General features: G+C 43.5%; 1 protein-coding gene across 5 annotated transcripts in view; it reads left to right on the top strand.

The window, feature by feature from the left end:
* Positions 1-13979, top strand: part of zgc:153169 (uncharacterized protein LOC767799 homolog) — a 45924-nt gene that overhangs the window by 15766 nt on the left and 16179 nt on the right. For 3 of the 5 annotated variants that reach the window (XM_048536098.2, XM_048536096.2, XM_048536100.2), the window contains exons 4-6: positions 4072-4120; positions 12568-12606; positions 12716-12841. In XM_048536098.2, coding sequence (XP_048392055.1) covers positions 4072-4120; positions 12568-12606; positions 12716-12841 — 214 coding nt within the window. The remainder of the gene's footprint in view (positions 1-4071; positions 4121-12567; positions 12607-12715; positions 12842-13979) is intronic. The other 2 variants (XM_048536099.2, XM_059648313.1) reach the window with 2 other exon arrangements.

Raw genomic sequence — 13979 nt, 5'->3', positions numbered from 1 at the left:
AGGGCAGTGTGGAGCGAACAAGGGAGTCACGGAGAGAGTGGTCTCTCCGGAAGGCAGACAAGGGTGGGGATGGAAAAATGTCTTGGGTGGTGGGGTCGGATTGTAGATGGCGGAAGTGTTGGAGGATGATGCGTTGTATCCGGCGGTTGTTGGGGTGGTGTGTGAGAACAAGAGGTATCCTCTTTGGGCGGTTGTGGCGGGGGCGGGGTGTGAGGGATGTGTTGCGGGAAATGCGGCAGACGCGGTCAAGGGCGTTCTCGTTGCGGTCCTTGAAGAACTTGGACATCTGGGATGTGCGGGAGTGGAATGCCTCATCGTGGAGGCGGAGGCGGAGGAATTGGGAATAGGGGATCGAGGTTGGCTTCTTGATAAGTTTGTTCTCAAAATGGAATTTGAATTACCTGAGGAGTGCCAGAATGCCTCTGATAGCTTGAAATCTGTATTGATGAGGAAACTAGTTTTAGCAGCACTGAATTATGCCAAGCTATTTAAACTGGCTGGTGATGCCATAATATCAGGTTTGGTGCAGTTTTATCCCAGCAGAATGAATGAGATTACGCGTCAACCAACTAGCATTTTTTTTTCATGAGTTGAATTCATGCCAACAGAAGTACTCAGCTGTGGATTAAAGATTGAGTTTGGTGTTGACTGTGCAACATTTTGAATTCTACATATCCAACAACTTTGCAGAGAGTGTTATTTAAATCATGTGATCCAAGCTGGAAAAGAACATTTTTCTTCACCAAAAAGCTTAGACTGTTTTGGTGGAGTTTACTGCTATAACCAAAGAAGTTGAAAATCATTCATGTCTTAAGAAGAAACAACATCATTGGTCTTGAAACATGCAAAAATGGAGAAAAACAAATGTGATCAAAATGGACTAGTTGAATATTATTGTCTGGGAAGTCTTTGTTTATTTAGTGTAAACATGTAGCAACTGACCAAATAAAATCTGAACAAGTAAAATATAATTGTGCTGAACAAATTATAACAGGAAATGAAAATGTCTTTTACAGATAGCTTTTGGTTTACTTTATGTGAGGAAGTATTCTGAAAGTTTGTTGTTTGAGTACTTGGATTCTAAGATAGAAAGTCTGCAAGGATCTGAGCTTTTATCATGGTCAGCAAATCATGTTGAAGATTTACAAGGAGATGTAATTACTGCTAAATGACAAGCAAGCCACGTCAGGAGATTATTAAGACGTTTGCTGACTTGAGTTCTACAACTATCAAAGAGGGAGAAGGAACCAGGGCAGGCTCTTGGAGGGGCTGGAGACCTATAATAGTAGAGATGTTGATATTTCCAATCTCAAAGCAATCATGGCTGGGAATTGACCTGAGATGCTTGCAAATCGGTGAGAAGAAAGCTCCAGAAACAGAACACTGTTGGAGTGTTATTGAAGAGTCCTACAAAGCTGTTGGAGACAAGGGTTTATGTAATCCAAGCTAAGTAACGGTGAGCTGAGTCAGTAGTTTTAGCAGTCATGGGGAGGAAGATTTATTTGAAGAAAATAGCATCAGATGAATGTGCAGCAAATCAAGGACAAATCTTTTATTTTTGATGTTGTACTGAGATTGTTTCAATCGGTATTATCTAGTGGGATACAGTTTTGTTTTTCTTTTGTGTGATAAACATGCTGTTCTTTTGTTAAAAGTACGCTGAGACCTCTTACTAACAAGTTCAGTGACTGACTTCAATGGGAAACAAAAAGAAACAAAAAAATGTATGATCTGATGTATCCAATATTAAAACATCAGCTGGGATCATAGCATTTATAGTTTAAACTTGGTTATTTCCAAAGTGGAGTCCAAAGAGAGGTGATAGAGTGAGAAGGGGAAACAGTGGAATGAGTGAGCCCTAGAAACAAGTATATTTCCTTCTCACTACCGGCAAGTAATTGCTGGGCAGCAAAGGTTCATGGGCAAATTCCTTGGCTTATCAACAGTGTAAGTGATCAATTGGTAGAAGTTTAACTCACCTTCTCCCCGTTGACCTGGCTTCCTGACTGGTGGCAATGATGGATAATTTCTAGCTTGGGAAGCCATGGCCACTAAACTACCATGTTGAGGGTGGCCTCTAACTGACCCAACTTGCAGGCAATTGGAGGAACAGCTGGTGGGTAAGAGGCTCTGAAAATCACTTTCTGCCCTTGCCTCTGACCCCCACTCTTCCTTGGCACTGCACCCCAAAGAAGTATAAGCAGTGCATCGCTTCTCACTACTTAATGCCCCAAAATGAAGAGTGTTTGACCCAGAAGCTGCTGTCTTCTAATCAATACCTTGAGATGACAAGTTATTCACCCATGCTTGCCTGTCAGCTCTGAAGCTGATTGGCAGCTGACTGTGCTATCTCACTGATGGGGTGGTTTGTTGCTCACCATCTAATACACTCATTCTCACACTTGGTGGGATTTTATGCTAGTTTTTCTATGCCATAGACAGAGAGTCAGGATTAATGGATCTTTTTCAGGTTAGAAAGACCACAATTGGTAGATTGCCACAAGGATCAATCCAAAGGCCTCCATTAGTTCCGACCTATCTAAATGACTTGGAGGAGAGGGCAGAATTTCTTTTATTCAATGACTCATGGGAGATGGGCACCACTGACTGGCCAGGATTTATAACTGGCCCCTAGCTGCCCTTGAGAAGATGGAAGTGAGCTGCCTTCTTGTCCTGCCACAATCTATTTTGTGTAGGTTGAACCAGTTTACTGTCAAGGAGAGAGTTCCAGACTTTGACCCAGTGACACTGAAGGAATGATGATGCATTTCCAAGTTGGGATGGCAAGGGGATCGATTGGAGGGGAACTTAACAGGGGCTGGTGTTTCCATACATCCACTCCCTTGTCCTTGAGAGTGTTTTCAAATTTGCTGATAATACAGAAGTAACTGAGAGGGCATGATGAATCTGCAAGGGGACGTAGAAGTATTGAGAGCAGTTGGAGTTTGATCTAATGAAGTGTGTGGTCATGCTTTCCAGTAGGGACAATCAGAAGGCAGAGTACTATTTAATTTAAGGGAGACTCCCAAAGAAGTGTAGCACAAAGGAATCTAGGTATTCTTGTGCATGAAACACAAATGGCTAGCACACAGATGCAGCAAGTAATTAAGAAGGCAAATTGAATTTTGGCCTTTATTGCAAGGGGTTGGAATAATGAAGTATTGTCACCACAATACAAAGTGCACTTGGAGTACTAAATATAGGGCCCAAACAAAATACAGTTTGGGCCCTATATTTAATAAAGTATACATAGGCATTGGGGGTAGTTCAAAAGGGATTCACTGGATTGAATCCTGGATTTGGATGGCCTAGTTTATCAAGAATAGCTAAACAAATGAAGTTTTTTTTTCACTGGAGTCAAGAAGAATGAGGAACATTTTTTTAAAATAGATTCTGAAGCGGTCTGACAATGTAGATATTGAGAAAATCACTCCAACAGAAGGGAAATCTCAAACTAGGGGTCTTAATTACAGAGTAAGGCAATTTAAAGCTGAGATGTAAAGGAATGTCTTCTGAAGGTAGTGAATGTCTGAAATTCTTTGCCCTAGAGAGTTGTGGAGGCTGGATTGCTGATAATATTTAAAGTGGAGGTGGATACCCATCAAGTCCATAATCCTTCAGAAAGCTCAGAGCTGGAATGAAAGAGGAAGTGAGATCTATGCTACACCAAGATGATCTTATTGAATGGCAGGGTGGATGTGAGGGGCTGAATGGACTCGTGCTCCTATTGCTTGTGTTTTTAATGTAATGGATTATAATATTCTTGTATTTACAGAAAGGTTTGGTGAATGATTTAAAATAAATGGCATATTCTGGATTCACACATCACCGCCTCATTTTGATGCCATATGGTTATATGTTATAAATGTATCATATTATATATGCATATCAACTTTAATAGCATTGCTAGATGGGAACCAAAGAGAAATGAGCAAACACCATGTGTTTTTCAGCAATTTTTCTAAATATGTAATTTACACCTGGAGTCCTTTAGTTGTGAAAATGCACTGCTTATGATTTTAGTTTATTTCATTTTTGATGAAATTTTAAAAATTGCTTCAATTTGTTTAGGAATTTTTGAGAAGTCGCAAGAGCCCTTCCAAAAATCATGACACTTTAGGTAAGGCATGTCTTGTGTGCTAAAATGGAAGGTATTTCCATTTTATTATATTCCATATTACTATATAAATTCTATGCTTGCTGCATTAAAACCTGCAGTGAATCTTGCTAGTTACACCAGTGTCACCAAGTAGATATTGTTGTTTTGTTAGAGCCATCTTTCAACCCTCTTGTTCTGATTAAGACACAGCATTACAGACTAAACTAAAAAGTCATCTGGAGCAGAACTTATTTGTTCATGAACCATCAACAGCGCAAATAATCAAAATGTCTCAATGTTGCCACAAAGTGCAATTGATTACAAGTATCCACAATAATGGTTCTGACACATACTCAAAGAAAGCAGTTACATACCTTTTGGCAGTGTTCGTATAGTACATGTGCGTGCTACGTTCAATCAAACAATATGAATAATCTGGAACCCAAGCCAATCTGTTTTAGTTGAAACTAAGTACTAATATAGTAAGTATGAATAGTTGGCTCAGTTAGTCACGTGACTACAGGGTGATGTGAAATGACAGTAATTTGGCAAGTTCAGCCCAAGACTATCGGTGTTAAGCCATGCGGACGTTGCTTCCTGTCTTATTAAAGTTGGTGGTATAGTGGCAATCGTACTGGTGTTCATAATCCACAGGACTATGATAGTCACCTGGGGTAATGGGTTCTGATTGAATTTTTGGAATAATTTTAATTAATAAAAAAATTGTGGTTGAAATCTCGTCTCAGTTGTGGTAACAATGGAACTGTCATCTATTACTGTAAATTCCCATGTTCGTATGTGAAATTATCCTCTCCAGAAAGCGGTGGCAGCTGTGTAATTAAATTTCTTCAAGGCTGCACCAGATGGTATGGCAGAATAGGAAATCAAGGGTACTGAATTGGACTGGAAAGTGGAATTGAGACAACAACCCAATGGTGCAGCAAGCTCAAAGGCCAAATGGCCTGCTCCTGCCCTTAATTTCTGTGACAACTACAGACCCAGTCCTTTTTCAGTGAATGTTAGATAATGGGGAAAATGTGGTCGAGTTCCTGAAAGCTGCAGTTTAAAGTGAAACACATTTTCCCAATAAAAGGAATGTAAAATCCAGGGTTGGTTTCTGAAGGACTTTACACATTCGAGGGGGAAAAAGAACAAACATTCTACCTTTATAAATTGAAGTACTTTTTCTTGTAAAATTTTTCACCTTGGTGTATGAAATAAATTTAAAACAATTTAACTTTTGTCTTTTTAACTTTGCACAGTATCTCTCTCCCACAGCTGACTCTCTTGGACCTTCTTGGACACATAGAGCCTTCCTCTTGCCAATCCACTAGTTCACACACTCTCCCACTCCTGACCCATCTTCTTGCTGCTGATGGTCTGTTTCTTAGCATCTATACATTTCACACTTTTCCTTTTCCTGAATTCTCACTGATGTCCCAGGGCACAGTTCCATATCAGTGAAGCTCGAGGCTGAAGGAGGAGGGTGTAGGAGCATTCAAAAAATACTTGAATTATGCCAACCCTAGCTTCATACTTCCACACTCCACAAGTCTTCAATGTGAAATAACGTCTGTATTTTGAATGAGAATGCTGGTCCAAGCAAGGGCAACAGAAAGAGGGTGAGTCAGGAAGCACCAGGGTCAGCAGACCCATGAGTTCGTAAGGGTGGGGAGGTGGGGGTGGGAGTGAGGGTGTGCAAGACTATGAACCCAGCCTGGAAAACAGTCATATGCCAGAGGGTCACCATTAGGATGGAGGGAGCTGTTTAAGCCACTGAAATAAGGTGTTAATTGATTCCCTACATCACATTGACAAAAAACTACTTGAAGACAAATTTTGTGATGCTAGAACAGGGATACAGATGCCAATAACTAACATATGTTAAAGCAACGCAACATTAGACCAGACAATATGCTTTTAAAGTATGCAAATCACACTCCTATTTATATGAGGAAGGATATACCAAAGTGGATATTGAAAGGCATCTTCTCCTTGGCACTAGGAATGATGTTCATGAATCCTTGGGTGACTAGACAATACCCTGTTGCAGGTGAGTTAAGTTGGTTTTGAACAGGTGGGTGGGATGCTTTTGGTTTTTTTAAAACATGATCCATCTACTCTCTGGTCTTAACCTCTGTACCTGTTGGTGATGCTTAAATTGGTTGGCACTTTGGATGTCTCTTTTGTGGTTTGGGTGGTTATTGACAAGGGATTCCCTTTAGTCATTGTAGAAGTTGCATTTGTTGAAAGAGGCTATGGGGATGTCCTTGAAGTGTCCCTCCCACCGTACCCTCCTGGTAAGCAGTTGCCATGTTTAAGCTTGGAGTAGAAAGCTTATTTTGGAAGTCATACGAATGATGTGTCCCCACCAAATGCAGCTGATTGATACTGACTTATTCCTTAAACAAATGGGATGTTGGCCGAAGACAGGATGCAGATTGGAGTGCCTATCCTGGGAGTGGATTTACCGAAATTTTCAAAGGAATTGCTGATGATATTTCTCCCAGGATTTGAGTTGTGTGCTGTAAAATGGAAAGAGCAATGTGCAGGTTTCTGACCCTCGAGTGATAGCAGCTTCCAGAACCAAACATCAATGTTTTGGCAATACAATGAATCTTGCACAGCTTAGAGGGAATGCTGCTCCGAATTCTGCTTGAGGGTTGGCAATACCACTGCCCATTCAACCATGACTCTGGTGTCAGGTTCTTCTGTTGGCTAAAGGTTGCATTGGCACACTGGAAGCGATATTGAATTTCATCATTGTCTTCGCTTGAGTTTCCCAAGATAAGGAAAAGAATCCACCTGCCATTGATCTTTACTGCCCCTCTGACTGTCATGTGTGGCCAGAGCAGCCAGGTTGAGGAACTTTTGTTTTCTGGATGTTTACCCTAAGGCCCATTCTCTCATGGAGCTCATCCTCTGGGTGTCCACACAAGAAAGTGTCATCTGCATACTGCAGCTCGATGATTGACAAAAATTGGAGGTAATGTAGATTAAACTATTTCCTGTTTATCTCGTACATTAGCTCCACTCCAACAGATTGCTTCATGGACCTGGGGTGCAGTGTTGCTGAGACGAATATTGAGAAGTAGCTTTTGCAATATTGCAGCCTTTCTTCACCAGTGTTTGTGCACACATTAGATCTGTGGTGGATCCGTTGATGAAGATCATGGCTTGCATACTATTGTGTGCCAAATGGCATGTTTTTTTTGTAGGCAGCCAAATCTGAGGAAGTGTTCCATAGTTGACAGAATTGAATGCCTTTGAGATCACAAAGGTCTTGTATTGAGGTTACTGCTGATCTACACACTTTTCTCAGACACCTCTCACTGTGAGGACTATGTCCACTGTGTTTTTTGATGGATGGGATTCACATTATGACTGTTCAGCCGAGATGATGAGGATGATTTTGGCAGACAACAGGGAGATCCCTGTGTACTTAATCTATTGTTTTTTCTTGAAAATCGTTGCAAATACAGCATCTAGGAGATCCCCTGGTGCGTACTACTTTTTCCCAATGAGGGAGGTGAGGTCATGTGTAGAGTAAGAGTGCATATCTGCTTGAGGGAATTGGTAATTCCATCTTTACTGGTGGCATTGTTGGCTCTCAGCTGTTAGATGTCTTTTGAAACCTCCTCTCAGACTGGGATTGTGCTGTGATGGTGGCTTTAAGGCAGACCGGGTATTGTGGACAACCATGGTTCTTGCTCATTGAGCATGGTTGACAGTGAGGTGCTGACTGAGTAGATCTTTCACCATAGAGCCCTTGAATTTGACAAGATATTTTTGGGCCAGGCTGATGTTGGTCGACCAGACTCAGTGATGATCAGTCCAAAAATTGGTCAGCTCTCATCAGGGCACAGGTGATGTGAATATCCTTATGGTTCTTGACTCATACAAAGTAACTTTCAAGCAGATGGCAATGTCTGGTCTTGCTGTGGAGTCTTGTATTTTGTCTCTCTGATTAAATAGGTAGTTGGTTATGATCAGACCATGTTCTAGACATTTCGCCAGGTGGGGGACTCTATTAAAGTTTGCCTTACCTGCTGATTGTGCATTTTAAGAGGTTTGTGTCCCTCCCCACTCTGGCATTGAAATCACACAGACAAATATCTTTGTCTTCTTGTGGAACACAGGACAAAACTGATCAAGATGGGAGCTGAATTCCACTTTGGCCCTCTCCATTGCTTCTGGGGATGGAACATACATTCTGATGACTGTGGTGCACTGCTTACTGGTTAGGACAGGTCTAGTGTTAATGTGGATGTTTCTTTATTGCATAGGAGACCCCGCTGTGACAGTCAAATTGTTCATTTTTTTGTTATGGTGAAGCTGACCCAATAGAGTCGATATTCTTTTTGCTTACCTTTTGTGGAAAAGTTGTATCCATCACTTTGCCTTTTGAGCTGGTCTTCTGCCAGCCACTTAGTATCCAGAACAGCGTTGTCAGTATCATTGCAAGAGTTTCCAAGTGATGATAGTGATGCTACGTTTGGGTCAGGCACTGTTGGGAATGCACATGACGGTGCTGATGGTCTCGGCCAACTACATGTTGAAGAGGCCGTTACACAGTGACATCAGTTCACCATTGGTTCTAGCAGAGCAAAGTCTCTGACCAATGGCATTGATCTCTGAGGCAACTGGACACCATGCTCTGCTGCATCGATAGGATTAAGTTGTCACAGCCTGCAAGCCTGTTTGCATGTGCCTGCTTTGTAACAGAGAAACTGCACAATGTTGATCAGCTCCTGAAAAATCAGAAAAGACATGTTGCTGCTGCAGCATTGAGTGCAAAGTCAATCAGGCCTCACCCCATTGCTGACACTGATATCATTCAAAAGACCACTCGCCTAGTAATGCAGATTTGTGGAAGTTCTTCAATAAACTTACACTTGAAAGAATGCTCGTGGCCTAATGGCCTGGGTGCTACAACTAGAAAATGGAAGTGGAGAAACAAGTGACTGAATGAGAGAAAAGAGAGGTATTATTTAGGAGGGTGAGTCAGATTGGGTGGATATATTATATGGAGTGTCCCAGGGATTGGTATTGGTCTTGGTCTTGGTCTTGGTCTGTATGAATGACCCAGATTCAACAACTTAAATGTCAACTGCCAAATTCTTGTGTCACATTAAACCACATAGTGGAGTGGGAGTGTGTGGCGTCGGGTGCCTGTTAGAAAATGGAAGTTGATGGAGCTACAAGCAGGAAATGGGAGTGCATCATCACTTAACTGGATCTTGGCTAACTCTTTCCCTGTGCTATTCCTAAATCCCATTACATCTTGACGGATTGTTATGGTGCAGAAAGAGGTCATTCATGACTTCACTGCCTGTCTGAGCATTTTAACTTAGTGTCACTCTCCTGCCTTTTGTCCATAACCCTGAACATTTGTTTCTATTTAAATAATCATCCAGTGCCTCTCAAATGCTTCAACTGAACCTTCCTCCATCACATTTCCAGACACTCCATTCCTTACCCGAGCTATTCACTGTTTCTTTCACACAACACATTTGCTTCCCTTGCAAAATGCTTTTAAACTGTGCTGTCTGGTTCTCTGTCCATTCATGGGCGGCAATAGTTTCTCCCCATCTAGTCCATTCAGCTCCCTCATGATTTTGAAAACTTCTATCATGTCTCCCCTTAACCTTCTCCATGGAAAAGTAGTCCCAACTTCTCCAATCTTACTTCATCACTGAACTAACTCATCCCTGGAGTTATCCTCATTACCTTTTCTACACTCTCCACTGCATTCGCAGCCTTCATAGTGTTGCACCTGGAACAGTACACACTACTGTAGCTGAGGACCTCTCAGTCTCCACCTCAGGTAACCAGCTAGAAACTGAGGTCCATTTCAAGCCCACTGACTCCCACAGCTACCTAGAATACACCTCCTCCCACCCACCCTCCTGCAAAAATTCCATCCCCTATTCCCAATTCCTCCGCCTCCGCCGCATCTGCTCCCAGGATGAGGCATTCCACTCCCACACATCCCAGATGTCCAAGTTTTTCAAGGACTGCAACTTTCCCCCACAGTGGTCGAGAACACCCTTGACCGCATCTCCCGCATTTCCCGCAACACATCCCTCACACCCTGCCCCCGCCACAACCGCCCCAAGAGGATCCCCCTCGTTCTCACACACCACCCCACCAACCTCTGGATACAACATCCTCCGACACTTCCGCCATCTACAATCTGACCCCACCACCCAAGCCATTTTTCCATCCCCACCCTTGTCTGCCTTCTGGAGAGACCACTCTCTCCGTGACTCCCTTGTTCGCACCACACTCCCCTCCAACCCCACCACACCCGGCACCTTCCCCTGCAACCGCAGGAAGTGCTACACTTGCCCCCACACCACCTCCCTCACCCCTATCCCAGGCCCCAAGATGACTTTCCATATTAAGCAGAGGTTCACCTGCATATCTGCCAATGTGGTATACTGCATCCATTGTACCCGGTGTGGCTACCTCTACATTGGGGAAACCAAGCGGAGGCTTGAGGACCGCTTTGCAGAACACCTCTGCTCGGTTCGCAACAAACAACTGCACCTCCCAGTCGCAAACCATTTCCACTCCCCCTCCCATTCTTTAGATGACATGTCCATCATGGGCCTCCTGCAGTGCCACAATGATGCCACCCGAAGGTTGCAGGAACAGCAACTCATATTCTGCTTGGGAACCCTGCAGCCCAATGGTATCAATGTGGACTTCACCAGCTTCAAAATCTCCCCTTTCCCCACCGCATCCCAAAACCAGCCCAGTTCGTCCCCTCCCCCCACTGCATCCCAAAAGCAGCCAGCCTGTCTCTGCCTCCCTAACCTGTTCTTCCTCTCACCCATCCCTTCCTCCCACCTCAAGCCGCACCTCCATTTCCTACCTCCTAACCTTATCCCGCCTCCTTGACCTGTCCGTCTTCCCTGGACTGGCCTAGCCCCTCCCTACCTCCCCATCTATACTCTCCTCTCCACCTATCATCTTTTCTCTCCATCTTCAGTCCGCCTCCCCCTTTCTCCCTATTTATTCCAGAACCCTCTCCCCATTCCCCTCTCTGATGAAGGGTCTAGGCCCGAAACGTCAGCTTTCGTGCTCCTGAGATGCTGCTTGGCCTGCTGTGTTCATCCAGCTTCACACTTTGTTATCTTGCAGCTGAGGTCTAACCAGTGTATTTTAAACACTTCACATTACCTGCTCTTAGACTGTATGCCCTTATGTATGAAACAGACCATGTGGTAGATATGTTTAATCAACCTGTTCGGACATGTTATGACACACTATTGGAGAGGTTGCGAACCAGGTCTCTTTGCTTCTGCACACCCTTTAGATCACATAATTGAATTTAAATTCCCTTAACTATTGTGTGATTTGTGTCAGTGTTCACAGAACATCATTCTGGTGTTAATATCTGGCATTATTCATTAGGCTCGATTACAAGTTATACCACTGCAACTATCTTTTCCAAAGAACCACCAAGGATCAATATTTATATTAAATAAACTTGTGACACACAAAATTCAAAATGGGGAAATGGCAGATCTCCAAAACTAGGAGAGTAAAATGTTTCAGTGATAATGGGAACTGCAGATGCTGGAGAATCTAAGATAATAAAGTGTGAAGCTGGATGAACACAGCAGGCCAAGCAGCATCTCAGGGGCACAAAAGCTGACGTTTCGGGCCTAGACCCTTCATCAGAGAAGGGGATGGGGTGAGGGTTCTGGAATAAATAGGGAGAGAGGGGGAGGCGGACCAAAGATGGAGAGAAAAGAAGATAGGTGGAGAGTAGTTGCAGTGGGAGAGAGATTCCCTGAGGTTGGTCCGGAGGGAGGAGGGTAACTTCTTCAGGTTAGGCATCCCTGGAAGTGGCTTCGCAGCTCTCCCTATTTATTCCAGAACCCTCACCCCATCCCCCTCGCTGATGAAGGGTCTAGGCCCAAAACGTCAGCTTTTGTGCTCCTGAGATGCTACTTGGCCTGCTGTGTTCATCCGGCTTCACACTTTATTATCTTGGATTCTCCAGCATCTGCAGTTCCCATTATCACTGATACTATTTTAACCTCACTGCGAAGCCTCTTCCATGGATGCCTAACCTGAAGAAGTTACCCTCCTCCCTCCGGACCAACCTCAGGGAATCTCTCTCCCACTGCAACTACTCTCCACCTATCTTCTTTTCTCTCCATCTTTGGTCCACCTCCCCCTCTCTCCCTATTTATTCCAGAACCCTCTCCCCATCCCCCTCTCTGATGAAGGGTCTAGGCCCGAAACGTCAGCTTTTGTGCTCCTGAGATGCTGCTGGGCCTGCTGTGTTCATCCAGCTTCACACTTTATTATCATAGAGTAAAATGTTTAACAACTTTAAAGAATGTTTGAAAGAAGTGTTACGTTTGAAGGAGTTAGTTGCAGTATACATGGTGTCCAAGATTAATATTTCTCAGATAGTTCAATATAATATTTTCTTTGGTTTGTATTAGGTCTGATTGTCTTGGATCAGGAGGGGAATATAACTGTAGGTATGTACAATTCTGAAGTAGCTATAGATTACAGTCTTTCTTTAGTCTGATCCAGAAATTATTTTTCATTTAAAACCCGCTTTCAATGGTTTTGCCTCAAACTGTGCAGGTGTATCAACATCTGGAGCTCCATTCAAAGACCCTGGGCGAGTCGGTGATTCACCTTTGCCTGGATGTGGCCTGTATGCAGACAGTCGGGCAAGTACCTTCCACGATTTCAGTCTGCAGAGACCAAGTGAGAAGAGTCTTTTCACTTGTGTTATGTTGATAAATGTTTGACAATGCCTTCATAACCTAATTTGAAAGTGATAGTGACATAGTCCTTTTAGGATGCAGTGCTGCCAAATGTATAAAAACAGTAAATGCTGGATACACTCAGCAGTTTGGTGAGCATCTTGGGGAGAAAAACCCAAGTTAAGATTTCAGAACTGACCTTCTCTCTCCGCACGTTACTAGACTTGCTCAATATTTCCCAGCACCATGTATTTCATAGGATCCCTACAGTGTGGAAGTAGGGCATTCTGCCCATCAAGTCCACAACGACCTTCTGAAGAGCATCCCTGTAACCCTGCATCTCCCATGGCTAATCCAGCTTGCCTGTACATCTTTGGACTCTGGGAAGAAACCAGAGCACCCAGAGAAAACCCACGAGGACTCAGGGAGAATGTGCAAACTCTACACAGACAGTTGCCTGAGGGTAGGATCAAATATGGGTCACTGGTACCATGAGGCAGCAGTGCTAACCATTGAGCCACCATCCTTGAGCTGCCACTGTTTCTTCACAGATTTCCAGTGTCCACTGTATTTTACTTTTTGTGTTCACGAAATATCATCACAGCTTACGCATGGGTACCTGGTCACATTGCCTGAATAAACAGATTAAAACCATGCTACCATGAATTTGTTATGGATGTGGGGACCTTGTTATTTAAGATTCCTTCATGGGACGTGGGCATTGCTGGTAAGACCAGTATTTATTGCCCTTCTGCAAATGACCTTGAGAGTTTGATGCTGAGCCGCCGCCTGAAGCACTGCAGTCTAACTTGTGTCAGTATAGCTGCAAACCGTATGGAGGGAGTTATAGGACTTTGACCCCCAATGAAACTGGTAATACATGGCCAAACTAACAGGGTGTCCCATTATAGTAGTCAGTGCCTAGGCTGTTATGAGGTATCATGTCCAATTAATCTGTTTGATTTGTCCAGAGCAATCTTCAATGGAGCCAGTCAGTGATCATTTAGGTTAACAATGTTGCTGTGCGTTTGCAATTGCATGCTGACCAGATTTCCTTCCTGAGGGAAAATCCTGGTGGCTTTGTGGCCATCTCTTTAATCCCAGGTGTTTTGTTGAAAGTAAATTTCCCTGCCTACCCC

Source organism: Stegostoma tigrinum, chromosome 9, assembly GCF_030684315.1.
Source record: "Stegostoma tigrinum isolate sSteTig4 chromosome 9, sSteTig4.hap1, whole genome shotgun sequence".
Taxonomy (NCBI): Eukaryota; Metazoa; Chordata; class Chondrichthyes; order Orectolobiformes; family Stegostomatidae; genus Stegostoma; species Stegostoma tigrinum.
The sequence above is the reverse complement of the archived record's forward strand: the minus strand, read 5'-3'. Positions and strand labels throughout refer to the sequence as shown.